Source organism: Antechinus flavipes, chromosome 5 (genome assembly GCF_016432865.1).
Source record: "Antechinus flavipes isolate AdamAnt ecotype Samford, QLD, Australia chromosome 5, AdamAnt_v2, whole genome shotgun sequence".
Classification (NCBI taxonomy): domain Eukaryota; kingdom Metazoa; phylum Chordata; class Mammalia; order Dasyuromorphia; family Dasyuridae; genus Antechinus; species Antechinus flavipes.
Genome location: NC_067402.1, coordinates 37,784,468 through 37,806,564, shown reverse-complemented (window position 1 = coordinate 37,806,564; position 22,097 = coordinate 37,784,468). Strand labels below are relative to the sequence as shown.

The 22,097-nt window shown below is 37.8% G+C and overlaps 1 protein-coding gene across 1 annotated transcript in view; it reads left to right on the top strand.

Annotated features, from left to right (window-relative positions):
* Window positions 1-22,097, top strand: part of CPNE4 (copine 4) — a 428,237-nt gene that overhangs the window by 259,516 nt on the left and 146,624 nt on the right. The window contains exon 3 of the mRNA XM_051963712.1: window positions 10,986-11,165. Coding sequence (XP_051819672.1) covers window positions 10,986-11,165 — 180 coding nt within the window. The remainder of the gene's footprint in view (window positions 1-10,985; window positions 11,166-22,097) is intronic.

Genomic DNA, 22,097 nt, shown 5'->3' with positions numbered 1-22,097 from the left:
CTATGATTGCAAGGATTGAATGTTTATTAATGAAACTTCTTTACAATAACATAGTTAGCTTCTTTGGATATATCCTGTCTTTTGTGAATGGGGCTCAGTGTCTTATGTTGCTCTCCATCAGTACTGAGGTTCTTGTGAATATATTTTAAAAAGAAGCTGTGAAATATACTCTTGGCTAGGATATAGGTTAGTAGGAAGTCTGGTAAGGGGAAGCTAATCAATAGGGCTTTTCCCCTATTATCTTAACTTAGCAGTTATGGATTAATGATAGATATTAGTTTCTAATATATTGACTACTACTACTACTACTACTACTACTACTACTATTACTACTACTACTACCACCTCCTCCTCCTACTACTACTACCTCCTACTTACTACCACTGCTGTTGTCACTATGACTATGCCTACTATCGCCAATAATAGGAGTAAGGACAGGACTTGTGATTTCATTGGTCCTTGAAAATCCCAGGTGAAGAATGTCCCTCTACTAATGTAGGTCAGTACCTTCTAAGGCTGAATTTATAGTTTTAAAGGGTTATCTAGAATGGTAATGTCAAATTCAAATAGAAACAAACACCACTAAGCCATATTTAAGGATCCCTATTGACTTAGAAAATTGTAAATTAGCCACATTTTTGTTTTATTACATATTTATTTTGCTAAATATTTCCCAATTACATTTTAATCTAGACCAGGCTCACTTGGAAGTGTTGTAGGCCTAATACTCAGTAATATCTTGGGCCTAAAGCATTGAAAGTTTAAGTAGTTTGGTCAAATAATCAGATTTGAATCCAGGACTTCATAACTTCATTTGGTTCTTCCTAGAAAATGATTAGTGGACAAGGAGAGAATAGATAACAGGACTGCATATAACATCAAAATTTCATTTTCATCTCCTCTCCACCACAACATTTATTAAGTACCTACTGTATCCTTTCTGAGGTGCTAAGGAAATAAAGAAAAAAAGTGAGATTGTTGTTGCTTTCTGGGCATTTATATTCTATTGGAGAAGTTTAGCCAATATTACATCCTTCATACATTTTTATTAGTTATTCGTAATTAAGAAAATGGATCAATTATGGCTTCTACTATTATTACCATCCTGACAATATATCTATTGGCTTTTCAAAGGGGAAACAGTAGAATGAAAATTGCACCAATATAAAAACTTAGGAAGGAAAAGACCTGGACAATACAAAAGGAAAGCAATACACAATGGACAATTAATGTACCATCCAAATGTTGCCATTTCTCAATAAATGTTAATAGGCTGGTAAACACTGAAAAATAGAACTGAACCCAGCAGTTATTTCTAATATGTCTGACTTTGCCTTCAACCAAATGCCAGAAATATCAATAGAAAGGGCCTTTTTTCTAATTGTACAAATCTGCTTATTAGTGCATAAAAGGGAAATCTCAAAATGGGTTTGGGGAGTAGAAAAGGGAAGAAGAGAGACAGAGAACTCAAGAGAAGCATTCTTCTGAACTCTAATAAAGTCATGATCTTGTGACAGAAAGTCTTTGGTTAATTACCATGGAGAAGTCATTCTGCTTGGAATGGGAAGTGAGTTGCAAATCCATTGTGATTAATTTTCTGTTTGCCAATTTATTTATGGTCTGTGTAAACCTAATAATTAAGAGGAAAGAAATAGTAGATAGGTGAAAACTTCAGGTACTGGGAAATTAAACCATTCACAAGATTGGAAAGCTCTATTAGGCAATTAGACATCAAACCAAAAGTTTGAGATTGAATGATAGAATTCTCACCAGGAGAATTCTGTCTAGATCTGCTTTTGGAAATTACCTACCCACTGTCTCCTACTTTGAATTTGTAAAGGGTTTTAAATTTTATAGAGTCACTTTTACATTCTGTCATTCAATTCTAACCAAAAAATCCTTGTGAAGAAGATGAGAAAGGTATTCCTATTTTACAGACAAGGAAGCAGAGGTCCTAAGGAATGAAGAGACTGATCAATGATATTTGAAAGAGTCAGCTATAAAATCCACTTTCTGAACTTAAGTATAGTCTTCTTTTTACAGCATCACATTAATTCCAGTGATCAGGAGGAAGCCTGAACTAGAGAAAAAGAGCACTGATTTTTGCAATCAGAAGACACAAATTTAAAATTGGGGAAATAATTTCATTTCTCTGGACCTTATTTCTTTATTTGGGGCAGCTGCATGGAACGGTAGATAGAATATAAGATTCATTTTCCTGAGTTTAAATCTGGCCTTAGACAATGATTAGCTGTGTGACCCTAGTCAAATCACTTAACCTAAGTTTGCCTCCATTTTCTCATCTATAAAATGGAATAATAATAGCACCTATCTCTCAGGGTTTTTTGAAGATCAAAAAAATATATAAAAAGCCTGACACATAGCAAATGCTATATAAATGTTAGTTATCATTATTTTTATCTATAAAAACAAAAAAGATTAGACTAGTTGATATCTAAGATCCTAACCAATTCTAAGTGGATGATGCTTAAAAGGACTTACATTTCAGGACATCATGAGATGTCCTGGATAATTTGGAATTGAAATATTATATGACTTGTCTTATCTTGGCAAAAAAGCTTCAATTTCTGAATTTGCAAAGGCAATGAAATTTGGTAAGGACTTTTGGTACATGAGAAAACCTTCTTGTGATCCATGAAAAAAGCAATATGCAGGAAAACAAGGAGAGGAAAAACCCCACAACCTGAGAATTCAGATAGGCTAGCTGGAGGACTGCAGTCTCTTGACTTCTTATAATACTCCACCTGGTGTAGCCTTCCTGTACTAGTCATTGAGTAGGACCTCTTACTGGTGGTTAGTCAATAAATTTTCACCGGTCAATTGACTGTGAATAGAAAGGAGAGAGAGTGATTTAGACAGCTTTGTGAATTGGACTGTCCCCAAGCCTTAAAGGAAATTCCATCATCTCTGCCTTTCCACTCTATAGTCTAGAGCTCCTGGTAATGGGAGCTCAGTGGGACTCTGGGTCTGGCAAGAGGCTGATATAGATTACAGGAAAGTAAGGAGCAGTGAGGTGTGTGTGTGTGTGTGTGTGTGTGTGTGTGTGTGTGTGTGTGTGTTTGGGGGGGTGGGGGTGGAGGGGCTGTCTCACAGGGTTAGATGGTATCAGATCCAAAGGTAGTTTTTCAGAGTTAGTGGATTTATCTGATCTGTTTAATAAAAGGCAAAAATAATAATAATAATAATAAAACTTAGCACCAAGGTGCTCTAAGGAAAAGACATTCCCCTCTCTCCAAAGCAAATAGTCTCTTAAAGTATCCCTTGGCCCATTCATAAAACAATCTGTGATAACTAGAGGCTCTTTGGAAGAAAGCCAGTAACAGTCCTGGGCTGCCTGTTAACAGATCATTAGGACTCCAGCAAAGCTTTCTCACTCTCTACAGCTAATATTTATGGAGAGTCTCCAAGATTCCTGGCCTTCTTCTGGGTTTCTGGGAACAATATTGAACCATTTTCCTTGAAGATTTGGTTTTGCATAACTGTCTAAAAAATTGTCCCTCTCTACCCACCCACTGCACCCCCATACAGAACATTTCCATGTATGATTCCCACTCAACATTGTTGAGTGTTGGGATTTTTTTCAGAACAAATATCCTGTTTTTTCAGAAAAAATAACTAGAAAAAAATATGCATTTTTAGATCTATTATCTCACCAAAATTTATTATTGTGGGGGAGATATATTCATTCAACAATGATGGATATTATTTAGTGATGTACCTTAAATAGGACCATGTTATAGTAGGTGGAGCAATAGAAATTGGGATTTCCAAAACCTAGTTTCAAAGGGCATCTTAAATACTTACTAGTCACTTAATATTCCTGAGCCTTGGTTTTCTCATTTGTTAAATGGGCATGATGATAGTTCTATGAATTGGACTTAAAAAAAATTACAGCATTTCTGCCTCTCCGTTTGAACTTAGTGAGCAAATAAAAATTATAATATATATATAAAGCACATTACAAATCTCTAAGTACAATATAAATGTGAGCTATTATTGTTATTGTTTTTGTTAGAAAAAAACTTCCCAATAATTAGAGCTATTCATCAGGGAAATGGGCTATTTTGAGAGATTGTGGATTTAACAACTAGATTAGATGACCATTTGTTACATCTGTTAAAGTAGGAATTTAATGTATGAGTTGAATTGGACAAGCTAGGTAGCTCAGTGGAGAGAGTGCCAGATCTAGAGTGAAGAAGGCTTGAATTCAAATCTGGTCTCAGACACTTGCTAGCTGTATGATCCTATCCATGTCATTTCACCCTTTTGTCTCATTTTTTCATCTAAAAATGAGCTGGATTGCTAAATGATGGACAGAAGCAGCTACACCCAAAGAAAGAACACTGGGAAATGAATGTGAACTATTTGCATTTTTGTTTTTCTTCCCGGGTTATTTTTACCTTCTGAATCCAATTCTCCCTGTGCAATAAGAAAACTGTTCGGTTCTGCACACATATATTGTATCTAGGATATACTGCAACATATCTAACATATATAGGACTGCTTGCCATCTAGGGGAGGGGGTGGAGGGAGGGAGGGGAAAAATCGGAACAGAAGTGCATGCAAGGGATAATGTTGTAAAAAAATTACCCTGGCATGGATTCTGTCAATAAAAAGTTATTATAAAATAAAATAAAATATTAAAAAAAGAAAGAAAAAACTCAAAAAAAAAGTAAAAAAATAAAAAAAATAAAAATAAAAATGAGCTGGAGAAGGAAATGGCACATCACTCCAATATCTTTGCAAAGATAACCCCCAAAATGGCATCACCAAGAGTCAGACCTGACTATAAAATGACTGAACTAAATAAGTGAGAAATTTCAGTCAAAGCTCCAGAGGATTAGGATGGAGACACCATGCCCTCTATTCAACTTTGATAAGGGTATAGATTTTCATAAGATACTTAAGTCAAGGGCTCTGAAAAATAATTTATCAGAGTGAATAAGGTGTAATTCATGAAATACAAGTGACTAGAAATATTGTCAAAACCATCACAATCACAGAGACAGAGAATTTAGAATAATGATTTTGTTGTTCCTTCCTATCCAATCAATAGCTTATGATCAATAAGGCCCTGCTATTATTATTATTATTATTTAAAAAGCATTTATTAAGCACTCTCTTAAGTGCTGGGGATACCGCCAGAAAACCAAGATGGGAGAGAGACTGCTCTCAAGTAGTTCACTTCCAAACGGAAGAGACAACACATATTGGAAGACTGTTGTGGGAATGATGGAAGGCCCAGTGATCCATGGGATGCAGAAACAAAGCCGGTGGGGAGACATCACGTGTGCTTGCTCACCAATAGAAGTGAATGTGGAAATCTCTCCCACAAAAAGCAGGGATGAAATATGCAATTCCTCTCTAACCCTCCTTCCCACTGCACCATCAAGTGTAAGGTTATCATTAGTATATTTTGCATTTGGCTCCCCTCCAGCTGAAGTCTAATTTCCTTTCCCTTGTCTCTTTGTAGCTAAAATTCTTGCTGCTTTGGTTTTCCAAGGCCTCTTTCCTCTCTCTCATGACTCCCATTGCTAGCCAGGTCAGTCTATGCTAATTCCAGACAACCCAGATGCTGTGTCTCCCTACCAGACTAGGGATGAGGAGAGAACAGGCTTTAGAGCTGCCTTTCAGTGACCAGATGTACCATCCACATCCTTGGTCCAAGCCGGAGTTCCAGGATCTCAGGTCTGGAAAAGACATCACGTTCTAGTCTGACCCACACCTTGCAAGAATTACCTCTCTGTCCAACATGCCCAACCAATGATCGCCATTTGGTCAGTCACCCTGCCCTTTGCCATAGCTCTCTAGCCTTACAACAATCCTGTGAGGTGCTAGCATGATAAATGTCATTCTTCCATTTTACAGATGAGGAAGTGAAGGTCCAGAGATTGAAAAACTTTCCCAGAATGGCATAAGTGTCAGAGGTGAGATTTGAAACAAAGCCTCGCTAATTTACTGCAACAACAATATGCCATTCATAGTTGGGATGTCTCAGATGAGATAGTCAGAAAAAGGACCATTATCTCATTATTTGACAGTTATGATGACAGTATAATATTCCATTAAAGTGTTAACCCATTCAGACACTCTTTTCCAGCTAATCTCCTAGGCTTGTTCCACAAAGCAATTAAGGGAGAAAATAAGAACGATTAACGTTGATGAAGAATTCTAAATGTTTCCAGTTTTCCTTCAAGGTTCAGCCGCTCTCAGGGAAGCTTTCCCTAATCTTTCCAGCTGAAAGAATTGTCTTCCTCCTCACGTTTTTCCTAGGATAGCTTTATCTGGATCCTGGCTTTATTATTGTGTAGGGGTTATATCCCTCCCCACCTCCAAGTACTAGGTTTCTAAAACACCTAATGCATTCTTTGCCTCAATTTCTACCTAGCCTTAATCCCTAAATGAGTGTAGCCTCAGTCTAAACTGAGACCCATTCAAGACTTTAGGTTAAAAAGACCAAGGTCTCCCACTGAATCCAAGGCCATCTCCAGTCTTTGCGATCTCTATCTGGCCTCTGGACAAAGAGTCTCCCATGAACTCTGGGGAATATGTGTGTGACTTTGGGCGAATCATACAACCCCTGTGGGTCTCAGTCATTTATCTGTAAAATGCAAGAGTGGAAGGGATGGCCAAGTAAGCTTTCAGTTCTAAAACTATGATCTTAAGTGAAAGCCCTGTATCAAGGGCTGACATCAACGTTAGGAATATGTTCAAGTCTTCTACCTAACACATACTATTTATGGAACTCTAGGTAAATTATTCTCTCAATGATCTAGGGGTATCTCCTCAATTTCTAATTTCTTCTCATTGCAAAACGAGCTGCTACAAACATTTTTGCACGTGTGGCTCCTTTTTACAGATAAGACAAGGAGAAAAGGAGGAGAGGAAATAAGCATTTGTATAGTACTTATTAAATGCCAGACTGTGCTAAGACTTTACAAATATCATCTCATTTGAGTTTCACAACTTTGAAAGGTAGGCACTATTATTGTCCCCATGTTATAGTTGAGTAAACTGAGGCCATGGATAGTTAAGTGAGACCTTTAAGGGTCACGTAGCTAGGAAGTGATTGAAGTAGGATTTGAACTCAGGTTTTCCTGACTCCAGGCTCAACATTCTACGCACTGCAATACCTAGCTATCTCTAACAAGCATTATCTTTTATTATGTTATGAACTTCTTTGGCTATGTAGGGAATTTTATTGATTCTTTCTCTGAATAATGTTTTTAATGCATAAACATATAAAATGATATATTACATATATGCACATTATATAAAAATGTGTAATATAAATAATAATATTCCAAATCCAGTGCTGTCTCCCTACCACAACAGGTGCCTCTTTATTTCCCTTGAATAATCTGCCACACTTGGTGAATGGGCAAGGGATTGGGCAAGTAGGCCTTAAAATTCTGAGTGTCCCAATGTGAAAGTTTCCCCTCAATCTCTTTAAATATCAAATAGTAAAAAACCAAATGCTCTTAGCCTGGGTGACCTTTCCAGAGGCTTGTTCAACCTTGGCACAGAGATGAGAGGAGGAGAGCATCCTGTCAATAAAAACTTCTGAGTGAAGTGCAAATTGCTTCAGGCTGGGCTAGGATTAGCCTCTGAGCTCCCTCCTTGATGACAGGCAGCCAGCCCTGGGTGCAGAAACTCAGAATGACCTACAAAAAGGCTCCCCACTCTCTCGGGCTTTGCCAGCTTAGTGGGCAAAGGTGAGTTTCATGTGGCTTTTTTTGATTGCTTACTATGAACGTTCCAATTTACAGCTAAGGAGGAAAAAACCCAGCTGCTCCAGGCCCAAAAGATCTACTTTCTTGTTTTGTTTGTTTTTGGTTCCAGTCCCTCCCCCATCCCCATCCCCATTGATCCTTGAGTGGAATAGGAGGGCTAATCTTCTATTATCCTTCAAGTCAAGAAGTGTCTAGCCCTCACCTAAGCGCTCTGAGGTTCAGCTGGGAGTGGCTCCGTGAAAAGAAATGGTTGGCTAATGGTTGAAAAGAAAAGAGAAGAAAGGAAGGGGTAGGGCTGCTCATCTGCTGTTAGGGGGATTTCAAAGGCTTGGTAGGATTGTCTCCCCCTCCCCACATGTTTAGGACCTTGGAACAAGTGAGGGCAACTAATTGAAAACCTAAAATTGTCCTGAAAAAGTTGTCTGTGTTGAAAAGACACATATACTTAGAGTGAGCCGAGACTTGAGTTGCAATTGTATCCTAGAATACCCTCCCTTTTTTCCCCTCTGTTCCTTGGGAACTCTATCTCCCCTCAGTGTTCAGTTTAACTTTTAAACCCTCCACCAGGACCTTTCTGATACCCCAAGTATTTGAGCTCTCCTCCCCTCTTTTACAGTGGAAGAAACTGAGGCTGACACAAGTTTAAGTTATCTGTTCAGAGTCACAGAGCTAGTAAATGCCTAGATTGAGTCTATCCATTGTCATCCAGCTGCTATTTAAAAAGGAGTGTCAGGCTCAAATAGAACTGGAACCCTAGGCCTCTGTTAGAAACACTCTTCTCACTGAGAATCAGATATGGAGGAAAATGTATTTAAAAAGAACCTTAAGGAATCATTTTAATGTTTCTGGTCAGAAGCGGGCTCTGCTGCTCTTGGGGAAGAGGGACCCCTGAGGATAGAAGCACAGAAGGGTTATACTTGTTAGTTTAACACAATCCCTCCCTTCAGAGACCGGATTAGTCCGTACCCTTTGGGGTTACAGTCTTTCTGATACGCCCACTATATGTTTCCTCCTAAATATATATAAACATGTTCCTTCTCCCTCATCATACATCCCATGTTCAAAAATGGCGGAAAAGGCCTCCTATGGGATGTGTTGTTTAATATTCAATTAACCTATTAAGCAGGTCAAGTCAGGTCATTGACCTCAACTAGTTTGGTCTGGATCAACTATTATCTTAAGTTTGTGCTTTTCTCAAAACCAGAAGATTCTTTCTGATCGGCTGAATCTCCCTGTGCGAATTCCTAACTCCCCAATTCCTTGTTTGCTCAAGGTTTCTATTGATCACTTCACCTCCCTTAACCTCTCACATTTTGAAAACCTCTTGGTCAGTGGATACCCATTATCCTACACTACTTTGAGGCTTGCAACACTTTGTGGACACCCAACTTTTCAGTATTTCTCACACCCCATATTGATTTTAAAAACCTCAAAATAATATCAGCTATGTTTTATTGTATTTTTATTTGATTAAATAGTTTCCAATTACCAGGGGCAGCTAGATGGCAGTAGATAGAGTAGGTACGACCTGAATTCAAATGTGGCCTCAGATACTCACTTGCTGTGTGATCCTGGGCAAGTCACTTAATCTCCTTAATATTTAAAAAAAAATAACACCAACAAAACCCAGTTAACTTTTAATCTAGTTCTAATGCCTTCCAGGGATACAACAGCTCCCAAAGGTTGATCCATCTGATTTTAAGAAATATTCTTTTTTTTTTTTTTTCAGGAGGACCTGAGTTTATTTTTTTTTTTTAGTTTTTTTAAATTTTATTTTATTTAATAATAACTTTATATTGACAGAATCTATGCCAGGGTAATTTTTTACAACATTATCCCTTGTACTCGCTTCTGTTTCGATTTTTTCCCTCCACCCCCTCCCCTAGATGGCAACCAGTCCTATATATGTTAGATATGTTGCAGTATATCCTAGATACAATATATGTTTGCAGAATCGAACGGTTCTCTTGTTGCACAGGGAGAATTGTATTCAGAAGGTAAAAATAACCCGGGAAGAAAATCAAAAATGCAAATAGTTCATATTCGTTTCCCAGTGTTCTTTCTTTGAGTGTAGCTGCTTCTGTCCATCATTTATCCATTGAAACTCAGTTAGGTCTCTTTGTCAAAGAAATCCACTTCCATCAGAATACATCCTCATACAATATCATTGTCGAAGTGTATAATGATCTCCTGGTTCTGCTCATTTCACTTAGTATCAGTCCATGTAGGTCTCTCCAAGCCTCTCTGTATTCATCCTGCTGGTCATTCCTTACAGAACAATAATTGATTCTAACTTTCCATCCTAAAATAGAGATCATTTTTGAAATATTGTCCTAATTTGTTATTTACTCATTTTCTTTTGTGTCCATCTCTTTGGGCCAATATCTTGGTAAAGATACTGCAGTAGTTTGACATTTCCTTTTCCAGCTCATTTTATAGAGGAGGCAAACAGAGTTAAGAAACTCATCCATCTAAGAAATGTCTCAGGCTGGATTTGGACTTGATTCTTCCTGACTCGAGGCCTGACTCTTCATCCACTTCATACCACATCATTGCCCTATTCTCCATATAGTCATTTGAAATTTGCATTTATAATGATAATGGTAGCGATAGTTGCTGCCTCTGTTATCTTATTTTGATTCTCATAATGATCTTAGGAGGGAGATACTTTGGGAAAGAGATGACACCTGACATTTACATCCCACTCTACAGACAAGATCCATTTAATTCTCCAACTCAATGAAGGAGTTACCTTTTGTAGGAGGGGAGAAATCTTAGAAGTGTGATATCATCAGTGTCTGGAGTTCCTGGTGATGAAATTCCTCTGCATCTTTATTAGAGAATTATCTGGGGATAGTTAAAGGTTAAGTCACTTAGCCAGAGTCACACAGCTTGTGTCAGATGTTGTTGGACTTGAATTAAATGTAAGTTTCCTAGATTCTTCCTTTCCCAATATATATGGTGCCTTTCTAGGTCAGTGTTATAGAGATTACCCAAATTTGGTATCTGTGTCTGAGAGAGGCACAGTGATGGAGCCATGGTCATTGCATAAATATCAGGAGGTATTTGAACCCAGCTGTCTCCTGACTCCAAAACCAAACTGTGCTGTGTCTTTTCCTTTGGAAGTCACTTTCATCATATTTGGGATCTCAACAATTTGGATCCACTCCTCTCTGGTAGTGAAAAAGGAAGAACCAGGATGATCAATGTGGGTTGTGTCTCTCCCGACAGGTGGACCGAACAGAAGTGATTCGAACTTGCATCAACCCTGTTTTCTCTAAGTTGTTTACGGTGGACTTTTACTTCGAAGAAGTACAGAGACTACGGTTCGAAGTCCACGATATCAGCAGCAATCACAATGGACTGAAGGAAGCCGACTTTCTTGGTGGCATGGAGTGTACTCTCGGACAGGTCAGTTCCCATCCCTCCCTCCTTTGGTTCTTTCTTCTCTCCTTCCTTTGTTTCCATGAGGATCTAGCCAACATTGACTAGATTTTACTGAAATCCAAACTGTTTGAGATATTTAAGTGACAAAGAGAAGTGAGTCCTACCTTAGATAGTTCATGTTAGTTACTGGGATCAATAAAGAAACTCACCCAAGCCTGGTATTAATGTAGCCCTTAGAACTTCATCTCATCTGGGGTTGCTTAGGAATACACCCTACATTCAGCACCAATGGTCAACTAAGGCCATTTTTAGGGTATATAATTTCACCACTTAAACTTCAATTTTGAGTGTTTCTTGTCAAACTCATCTTCCCGACTCTCATGTTAAGTGAGTTTCTTACATCTATGAGGATGCACCTCTGTCTACACGTGTATGTTTATGCTTTCATTTATCTACTTGTGCTCTGCATAATAATAATGGTCTTGTTTGTATCGGCTTCCCCAGTACCAATTTCCTGGAAATTCTTGAATCCAGGTCTTTGTTTTGAGTTGAACTGTGAAACTAAATAAAGCAGAAATAATATGAGATATTTAGGGATATAGATGGTAAAAGTTTGCATAGAATCTTGAATATCTAGGTTAAAGAGACTGAAATTTATTTAGAAGATTATAGGCAACTGGAATAGTAACATCATAACTATAGATAAGAAAGATTATTGGAAGTTGGATAAGAGAAGAAAGTGCTGATAGAAAGCTCTTACAATATTTGGGGCAAGTGGTAATGGTGATCTGCACTAGAATGGAGGCAGTAAGAATAAAGAGGAAGGAATAGATGTAAGAGAAATTTGAGAGATGAAATCAATAGGACTTGGCAACTGACATTATAACATAATTATTTTATGACACGCTCAAAGGGGAAAAAGTCAAAGATAGTCCCAAAGTTATGTTTCTTTTGTATTCTGTTCTTCTAGCTTGTGTCTTTTAACTACCTCTAAAGTTCTATGTATAGAAAGTAGCTCCTCTCTCTAATTTACTCAATAGTTGAGATTATGTATTCTAATGAATCCCTAAATCTTCCTCTACATCTCTGACCCCACCACATGTACTCCAGCTCCATATTTCTGACTCTCCAGAGAACATCTCTAACCGATTGACCTGCCATCACTTCAAATTAAATATATCTAAAACAGAAGTCATCATCTCTCCCTTCCAACTTGGCTTAATGTGACTTAGTTGATTATAATTGGCTCCCTTTGGCTGAGCTGCTGCTGGGAGAACAAGCCATATTAAATCAAAATCCCCATCTATCACTACAGTCACCAGGGATTGTATGAGAAATCCTATGAGAGTACTTTTTGGCTGCCATTAGGAAATGAACCTCTTGACACCTTCTGGGTAGATCTGACTTTTCTTAAAGAGGTTCATCTTTTGTGCTCATGCCAAATTTTCTACTTTATAATTGTCCTGAAAATCTTTGCTTTTATTGGACTATTGGCCCAAAGAGAGCCCACCTTATTTGTCTCTCCTGAAACTAATAACTAATAACTCTAATAACTCCCAGCAGTTATTAGAACATTTCCCTTTCTAAAATTTCTTTCTATTTACTTGTACACATCTGTCAGCAATCAGTATCAATGATATTTCATTTTTGGTATCATATAGACCTGGATCCTTGCACATACTCAAATACTCAAATACATCTGTGATCTAACTGACGTTTCCACAAAATGTCATAAACCTATCCATGCCTGGGCCCTTCCTGAGTGGTCCTTGTCAAATCATGCTACAAACTGACACAGGAAGTTTACTGAACATGCCCAGGACCTTTTGCCCCTTCTCTTGGCCTTAATGAAGCACCAATGGAGTAATTAGACTGTTTATTGGCTATAATAGCTACTTAATAAGTGTTTATTGCCTTTCCTTTTCATGTAATTTTGGGTAGGATTCCATGTTGTTGATTTCGAATCATTTTTTAGTTATGTCTGACTTTATGACCCTATTTTGAATTTTCTTGGAAAAGATATTGGAGTGCTTTGCCATTTTTTTCTCTAGCTCATTTTACAGATGAGGAAACAGAGGTATTTAGAAGTAAGTGACTTGTCCAGGGTCACACAGCTACTAAGTGTCTGAAGCCAGATCTGAACTCAGGAAGATGAATCAGCCTGACTGCAGACATGGCACTCTCTTTTCTATGGTACCATGTAACTGACCTTGGTTTCCATGAGAGTGAGTGAAAAGAGTAGCAATATCTGGCTCTGTATCACGCTTCATACTCTAATAAAAGGGATGATGACTACAGTCAGCAGCCACAGTGACTGTCTCATATCTCCTATCTCTCTCTCTCTCTCTTTTTTGATGAGATTTCCTTAATCACATTTGATCTTCCAAAGTTGCTAAATTAGGCTATCATAGAACACTAAAACTGGAAATGACCATAGACAACATCTAGCACCAGCCCCCTTTTTATAGATAAGGAGATGGTTCTGAAGAAAACACAATTAGAATAACTTAAAACATAACATGTCAAAATTGTAATATGCATTTTTAAAAAATCTGTATGTAATAAGACATGTTATGGCTTTCCCTGTCTTTTACTGTTTTATTTCTATTTCTCTATGAAAATGCTCACTTGGAGTTTTAGGAATTTGTTTTTCAAGTTCAAAAGAAAAGAAATAAAAACTTAAAAAGAGATGAGGAGATGGAAACTTAATGAGACTGAGCACCCAGTCATATGACTGATTAATGGTACTTCAAGACTTTGGGCTATTTGAGATAGTGAAAAAGGAATCTGGATTTGGAACCACCAGCCTTGACTTGGAATCCTAATCTTTATCTTCTGATATTGAATTGGCCCTTTCCCTCTCTGGCCTCAATTTTCTCATCTGCTAATTAACAGGGTGATATTAGTTAATTCTGATTCCTCCTTTCAATTTTATATTCTGTGATTCTAGTCAGTGATACATGTTAGTTAGTGCTCTTCCCAGCTTGTTAGATAATTGGTAAATTTATAGTGTAAGCATTTATGTCTCAGAAACTGTCAAATTGTGCTAATCAGGGCTTGATATATTGTATTTTTGATTGTCTAGACATAAGAAAATGATGAAGAAAATGCTAATAATACAGGTTGAATTTAAAAGTGTTTCATGAATATTTTCTTTAAGAAATCTGGTTGTTAAACATCTACCAGCATACCCCTGATCCCTTACACTGGGTTCCTTATACTGTTGTGAGCAGAAAAAGCAAGAATTATGTAAAAGAAAAAAACTTGAGATCTGAGCCTATGTCTTAACTGGAACGTATTGGGAAGTCTTTAATTACCTGGAGTGGCCAGAAAATTTTTTTAAAAGTCAGAATTATATAGCATAAAACTTAGTTCTGCAGTTGGTATATATAATAATAACAGGGGCAGGTAGATGGAGTGGTGGATTGATCACCAGATCCAGAGTCAGAAAACCCTGAGTGTGACTTTGGACAAGTAACATAATCCTGTTTGCCTCAGTTTCCCCATCTGTAAATGAATTGGAGAAGGAAATGGCAAACCACTCCAGGATCTGTGCCAAGAAAATCCCAAATGAAATCATGAAGAGTCAAGACATGACTTAATAGTAACAACAAGAAGTAATAATAATAATCATCATAGCTAATATTGATATTGTGCTTACTATGTGCCAGATACCATGCTAAGCATTTTAAAATTATTATCTCATTTGATCCTCTCTACAACCTGAGAAATAGATGCTATTTTTATCCTCATTTTACAGATGAAAAAACTGAAGTAAATAGAGGAGATCACACAGCTAGTAAATATCTGAGGTCAAATTTGAATACCAGATCTAGTCTTAGAGTCAAAAAACAGATTTGGTTTTTATCCATTGTTCTTCTACAAGCTTTATTAAATCTCTTTTTAAGAGAAAGTGAAGTACAATGCTAGGTGCTTGGAAATCTAAAGGCAGAAGTAAAATAATTCCTGCTCCTAATGAGCTTCACTGGCAATTACTTCAACCCCTCTGCATCTGATTTTGTTTTTTCTGTTGTAAAATGGGGGTGACAACACTTTTGTTCCTCCTCAGAACATTTTTGTAGTACTTTAAGATTTACAAAATGGTGTCTGTTATCTCATTTGTTCTTTGCAACAAGCTTGTGAAATAAGTACTACCCATGTTGCAGATGAAGAAACTGAAGTTGAGGGACATTAAATGATTGCCCAGGATCCCTCAGTCAGTGTCTGAAGCTGAATTTGAATTCAGACCTTCCTAACTCCAAAGCCAGCACTCTATGCACAGTCACACCTAGCAGCTCTCTTCCGGAAGACCTGAACCCAAATCCTTTTGTGACTTGAGCCTGATACCCTGAGCCACTCCCCAAATGGTAGTTTTTAACTTGAGGTCCATGGATTCCCTGGATAGATTGGGGGTTCCATGTACATAACTTGGGAGCTCTATGAATAGACTGGGGGAAGATTTCACAAGAAAAAGAATCTTTATTTTCACTAACACCTGACTGAAATTTAGCATTTTTTCCAATTATGAGGTTTTCTTTTTAAAGAACCATTATTCTGTGAAAGACTCCATAGAAGTCACTAGACTGCCAAAGCTGTTCTAATAGCTAGGGATGAGTTGCCTATATGTATTGGTGGAAGGAGTTTCCACTGTGGAAGTTCCCAACAGTAAGAAAATCTCAAGTACAGCTCTCCCTCCTCCCCTAGAATAATCCCTACCTAGATAACAAGGTGGCAGAGAGAAAAACCTTCAACCTTAAAGGGCTATCTCAATGTCAGCTATTATCGTCAGCAATGTTTACATTGATTTATTAACCACACTCTGTCTTGCTATGTGAAATGCTGGCATCTCTGGTTTTTTTTGAAAATGACAGATGAGAACCAACATCCTTTCCCTTATAAAGATGCTTCATTTCCCCCTCCTATGGCGTACGCGCGAGCACATACACACACATACACACACACACACATCAGTGGTGAGGATCTTTATACATCAACACCCACTGAAAACTTGTTTATCCTTATTATTTTTTGACCAAGTCATATGCTTTTTGATTTGGGGATTTAAGGGCAAACACAGGCAGCTTCCTCTTTGTTCCAAACAGTATACACCAAAGTCCTTATTCACTGACAGAGTCAAGGACAACCCAGTATTGTGGGGATGAAGATATCATGATCAAAAAAGAAAATATTTATCGAGTGTTTATAGAGGATTCTAGAGCACTGTAAAAGAGTAATATTGCATGTTGCCCTGAAAACTTTGGAAAGGATTTGGATTGTGCTTTGAGATATTTCCTTTTGTAACTTTAAGAAGATTACAATCCATTTATGTAGCAGAAACTTTTGTCCATTTGCTCTTACTGCTCCTTTCTTCATTCTCTTTTATGATGTCTCCTCTCCTTCTTAGCTACTCCCCATATTTCCCCTTCGCTCCACACAATCAAGGAAAAATACAAGAAATCAGAATTTCCTTCCTCTAGAATTCTATGTCCCGGGCCAAGTGATTCACTTAATGTTGAATGAATGAATGAAACATTCAATGCTTGTTATGTACAAAGCTCATAAAAAGAACAGTAAGAGAGTCCCTGCTTTCCAGGAGCTCAGAGGGATGACATTATAGAAGACTTCATCTATAAAACCAATGGGAAGGTCCTGTGATACTCAGGAGTAGCAGCAAAACAGAAGCTGATGGCTCTTCTTTAATATCATTCCATTGATAAAATCTGATGTTGAGCCATCAGACAGAACTAGGACTTTGGTGAGAACTTTCTTATCTAGATCTTCAGTAGCTGTGTCTGCAGCTCCTATGGGAGCAATGTTCCAGGCTTTATCTCAATAGGGATGGCTGTAAGGATGATGGCAGAGAATACTGGGCTGGAAGTCTGGCTATTCCCAAGGTTCTTAGGTTCAGGGTTCCTTAGCTGTTCTCATTGGCCTCTGATGGGAATGGTAGGAAAAATGGTGATGATAGTTTGAGTCACCTGAAACATGCCATTTCTGTTTCTTTCGGGGTGTCTTGCTCTTCCAAATATATGGCATTTCATCTCTCTCCTTATTCCATAGACTATCCTCCAGGCCTGGAACGCTCTCCCCCTTCACCTACCTCCAGTGTTAGAGCTCCTAGCTCACCTTCAAGGCTCCATTCTCCTCCTACAAGAAGCCTCTCCTGAGTTCCCTCAGTGGTTAGCACTACTTCTCAAATTTTATAGTATTTTTTTTCCACTAACTTATCTATGTACATGTAAGCTTCTTGAAGGCAAAGAATAGAGTTGCAGTTTTATTGCTAGAGGTTGAGGCCTGTTGAGGTTAAATGTCCAAGGGGATCCGGTTGATTAATGGCAGACCAGGATTCTGGACCACATAGTCTTGGGGTTCTCAATCTTTGATATTTCCTTACACTCTTCTGGCAGTCTGGTGGAGCCTGTGGATCCCCCTTCAGAATAATATTTTTAAATGTATTTGGGATTAAAAAAAAACTGATTAGATTGAAATATAGTTTTTTTCAAATACTTTTAAAAGAGTAAGTTCATGGACGCCAAGAAAAGAATCCCTGGTCTAATAGAAAAGATAGTAGAAATTTTTTTTCCACCAATGAAGCCTGGTACTTCTCTAGTCTTAATGACTTGCTTCAAATCCTCAGAGCTCAAGTTAAATGATTTGCCCATAGTTAGGACATGTTAGTGGCAGAAATTGAAGCCAGATCTCCTTAAATGCAAGACTTGTTCTCCATTACACTGTACTATACTACCTTTCTTGAAGCTGAAAGATATATTGGCAGTCTGTCCTGTTCTGTCCTACCCTTAATACTTTCAAGAAGGTTTAGGATGTGGGAAATGTTGAAATCCTTACAAAGAAGCCCTAAAGACAGATACCAGGCCAAGAGCCTAGTAGAGCCTTGAAAATAGTAGGCACTTTAAAATAAGTATTGAATTGAAATTACAAGAGAAAATGAATCTTGTTGGGATGAGTAGGACCTATTTGGGGGACTAGAAGCTGAAAAGCTGTTGAAGGTATCTAAGCAGGGCATGGTTTGAGTTGAGAACAAGGAATTGAGGAGGAAATGGTGTGAATCCTAAAAATATTATAAAGGGAGAAGGAACAGGGTGACCAAAAATAATAAAGGAGTGAAAGAGAAAGACAGTTAGAGGGAAATTATAGTTGATCTTGTACTGAGTAAAAAGAAATAGCTACTCTTTGAAATGTCCCAACCTTTATCTTTGTAGGATTTTTTTGTTTAAATTAAAATGTGGTGAGTTTTTCTTCTTAATTATATAAGGGAAGGAATTTGCCTTTATAAATAATAAGATTTAGAGCAAGGAGAGACTTTAAAGATCTTAAGACCCCAACTGGAGAGCTTTTGGATTCTTTAGAAATTATCTTTTATAGCCCTCCAGTGGGGACACCAAGACCAAGATAGGTTAAATCACTCATCCACAGTTAAACAGGGAGCCAAGAATTAAACCCAATTCCTCAGTCTCCAAAGTTTCTCCTCTCTCTTCTTTCCCTGACACTCAAGTATAAAAAGGTGCTGCCTCATGTATGCTCTAAAGTTCTGAAGGAACAGTAAATTGTGAATTGGGTCCACCAAGCTGACTTTGTTGCCTTCTCTCTTAACAACAAACTTGCATTGGCCTGAAGCCATGGGAAAGAACACTTAGCCCAAGGGGAAAGAAAGTAACAGTCTTGAGTATAATCAGGATACATATTAAAACATGAGTTCCAATGGAACAGACTGCAGGAGGGTTTGGGGATTAGAGTCCAAATAAGGAAATATGTCTCCATTAACTAAACACATCAGCACTCTGTAAGCCTTGAGTTGTTATCAGATGAGATTTGGGCATGATGGAATAAAAGGGTAGAAAAAAAATTGGATTCAGGATGTTTTAATAGCTGTATACTTCTTTTGGTTCAGTGTGGAGGGCATCCTGGGATTTCAACTAGAAGAAAAGACATTAGATAAATGAGCCCTTCTCCTCTTCTGCCAAATCACAGAAAAAATCCTCCCCAAAAGTCACTACACTAAACCTCCAACTCAATGAGATGCTATTTCCTAAAACAATCGGAAGTTGCAGGGTCTTTGTTTCTGGGATTGATGTTTAAAACAAAACAAAAAAAAAAAAAAAAAAAAAAAACCTGTGCTTCATGTTGATAATAAAATTCACTATCTAACTGAATTGGAGTTGAGCATGTCTTTACTTTCCTGTAACAATAGACAAATAAGCAACATGAAAATTGCATCTTAGAAGTGATGGTTTCAAGGTCTTGGAGGATGAATTTTTTCCTCTTCAATTTTCCCTAAAAGGACTATGGGGGGATGAATGCTATGCTTAGTGCCAGAATAAAGAGCTAGGTTTGAATTCTCTGAGTTCTGCTGTCTATAAATTGTGATCTTAGACATCTTAGCCTCATTTTTTGTTATATATTAAAGAAAAATAAAGTAAGGGGAGATAATCATTAAGATCTCTTCCAGTGCTTTGTCTACTTATGAGTTTCTATGAGTTCCAATGGAAAGAAGGAAAGAAAGGAAGGAAAAAAAAGAGAGAAGGAGGAAGAGAGGAAGAGAAGGAGGGAAGGAAGAAGGGAGAGAGGGAGGGAGGAGGAGGGAAGGAAGGAGAAAAAGAGGGAAGGAAGGAGGGAGGGAAACAGAAGGAAGCTTTGAAGGTAAAAATCTAACCCAGTAAAATATTTATTTAGTGTCAAGTAAAATACTTATTATACTAGATATCAGGAATGTAAATACAAAGTGATAAGTAGTACCTGCTTTTAAGTAGCTTACATTCTGTGGGGAGGACACAATATGTCAGCAGATTTCTATATGTTCCACCCTTCTCCTGATCTAGCTCTTCTCTACATGCTGTTTTTTTGGGGGGTTTTTGTTTGTTTGTTTGTTTTTTTTACCAAAGGCAGATGAGGTCATGTCTGCACATGGTAGTTTAGAACCTTTAATTAGAGTTTCAGAGCTGGAAATTTGGTTTTTAGACCTAGAATCACCCATTCCCTTAGAAAAGACTCTAAGGTGATCTTAATAGAATTAAAGAAGAAGATATGAGAAGCACAAATCTCCCATCTCATCCTTCAACACAAGATAGAGCTGTGTGGGCTGCATGACAAGAGTCAGGTGTATTCATGGCTGGTTGAGCAACTTTATTGAAGATTGATGATTAATGGCTCCATGTCAGGGTAAGTACCAATTTCTCCCAAAGACAAAGGCCCATCTTTCCAATAGCAATATTTTCTGATGTTGTTTGGCTCTGAGACATAAAAAAAATCCAGTCATCTCAGAGTTCAAACTGAGTCTCACTCAAAGGGTGATGAAAAAGTGCATGGTGGGTGTGAGCAGTTTTCAACACATCACAAATAAAGAACTAGGAAGAAGTGGTAGACAGGAATGGGACTAAAACCTGTGATTTCATTAGTATAAAAAACACGAAAATGAAGATGTTTCCTTTACTGAGGGAGGTCAGGACCTTTTTCTTCATCTCATAATCATGGAGACTTTTATAGGATACTTAGATTTTGATCTGCTCAGACACACAACAGTTTTTGTCAAAGGTAGGACTCAAACTCAGGTCTCCCTAGTTCTAAGGCCAATTCTCTGACATTATCTTTCTGCCTCTTGGAATAAAAGCTATTTTTAAATAAATTTATGAGTGAAAAAGAAGGTGGGCTGGTCAAAGGGTAAGAAAAAGGAATAATTAATGGATAGCTGATATACTTCTCTGGTATCCTTTCAATATAAGAAAAAAATCAAGGAAGGTCTTTAGTAAGTCGGGATAGTTCCCATGATAAATTTGTGGAGAGACATCAGCCACAAGTTCACAGAAAGCCCAACCATAGATGGACTCCAAAATGAGATCTTGTATCATTGAAGTAGGAGGAAGTCTCTTAGTTGATACCACTGAGAGGTATCTTCATCACTTCCCTGTTCAGTGTTTTTGATCAGTCATTATTAAGGACATTAAACACACGTGTATCAAAGTCACAGTTATCACAAAGCCTTGGAAAGTTAGCTATTGGGATCAATAATTCAATTGCTAGTCTGGAAATTTGCACAAAAACAACACAATATGATTTATTGAGGATAAGTATAAAGTCTCATGTTTAGGTTAGAAGAAAAGTATAGAACAGGAGAGTCCTTACTTGATATGGAAAGAAACCTGGAGACTACTGCTAAAATAAAATATAATATTAGACCATATAAATGAAAGCGTAGCATCCAAATATAAAGGGATTGCCATGTCACTGACTTGGAAACATTGATCAAGCTGGTCAGGAAATGTCTGAGATGGTGTATCTAATTCTGAGTTCCCCACTTTTAGGGATACTCAAATTTAAATTATGTTGAGAGGAGGGTGATCAGAATGGTGAGGATTCTAGGAGCAATGTCAGGTGAAGAGTGGTTAAGGAAACAGGGAATGTCCATATAAGAGAGGGGATTTTTGTAGCGCATTCCCCCCAGCACAGTTGATATAGAGACCACTGATGGACACAAAGGAGGAGATAAAGACAGGAGTAGGGGAAAAAGAGAGAGAGAGAGACAAGAGAAATGAACAATGACTGGTCATGGTCCCAGCTGACCATTAAAAATCAGGCAGGCAATTAGAGTGAGTCTAAGTCAAAAGAAACCTATTGAAGAAGATGATTTTTTTTCTGCTCCCGAATCATCATAGCACTTGGCAGCAAATTCCTGCTGGAAAACTAGAGTTTGAGACACAATTGTGAGAGAAAAGACTTAGCCATAGAGAGGCAGTCACTTGAGACCAGAAATAGATTCAAGGGTTATAACCTTTGAAAGCAAAAAATCAAAAACTACCCATCCTTGGCAATTAAGGGTTAAGCTGTGAAAATGAACAGACTCCAGAGGTTTAGCTAATTAACCTGCCAACAGAGATGCTGTGGCCGTGGGGATATTTCTAAGAGCATTCCCCAAGAAGAGAAAAAAGCATCAAGATCCTACAG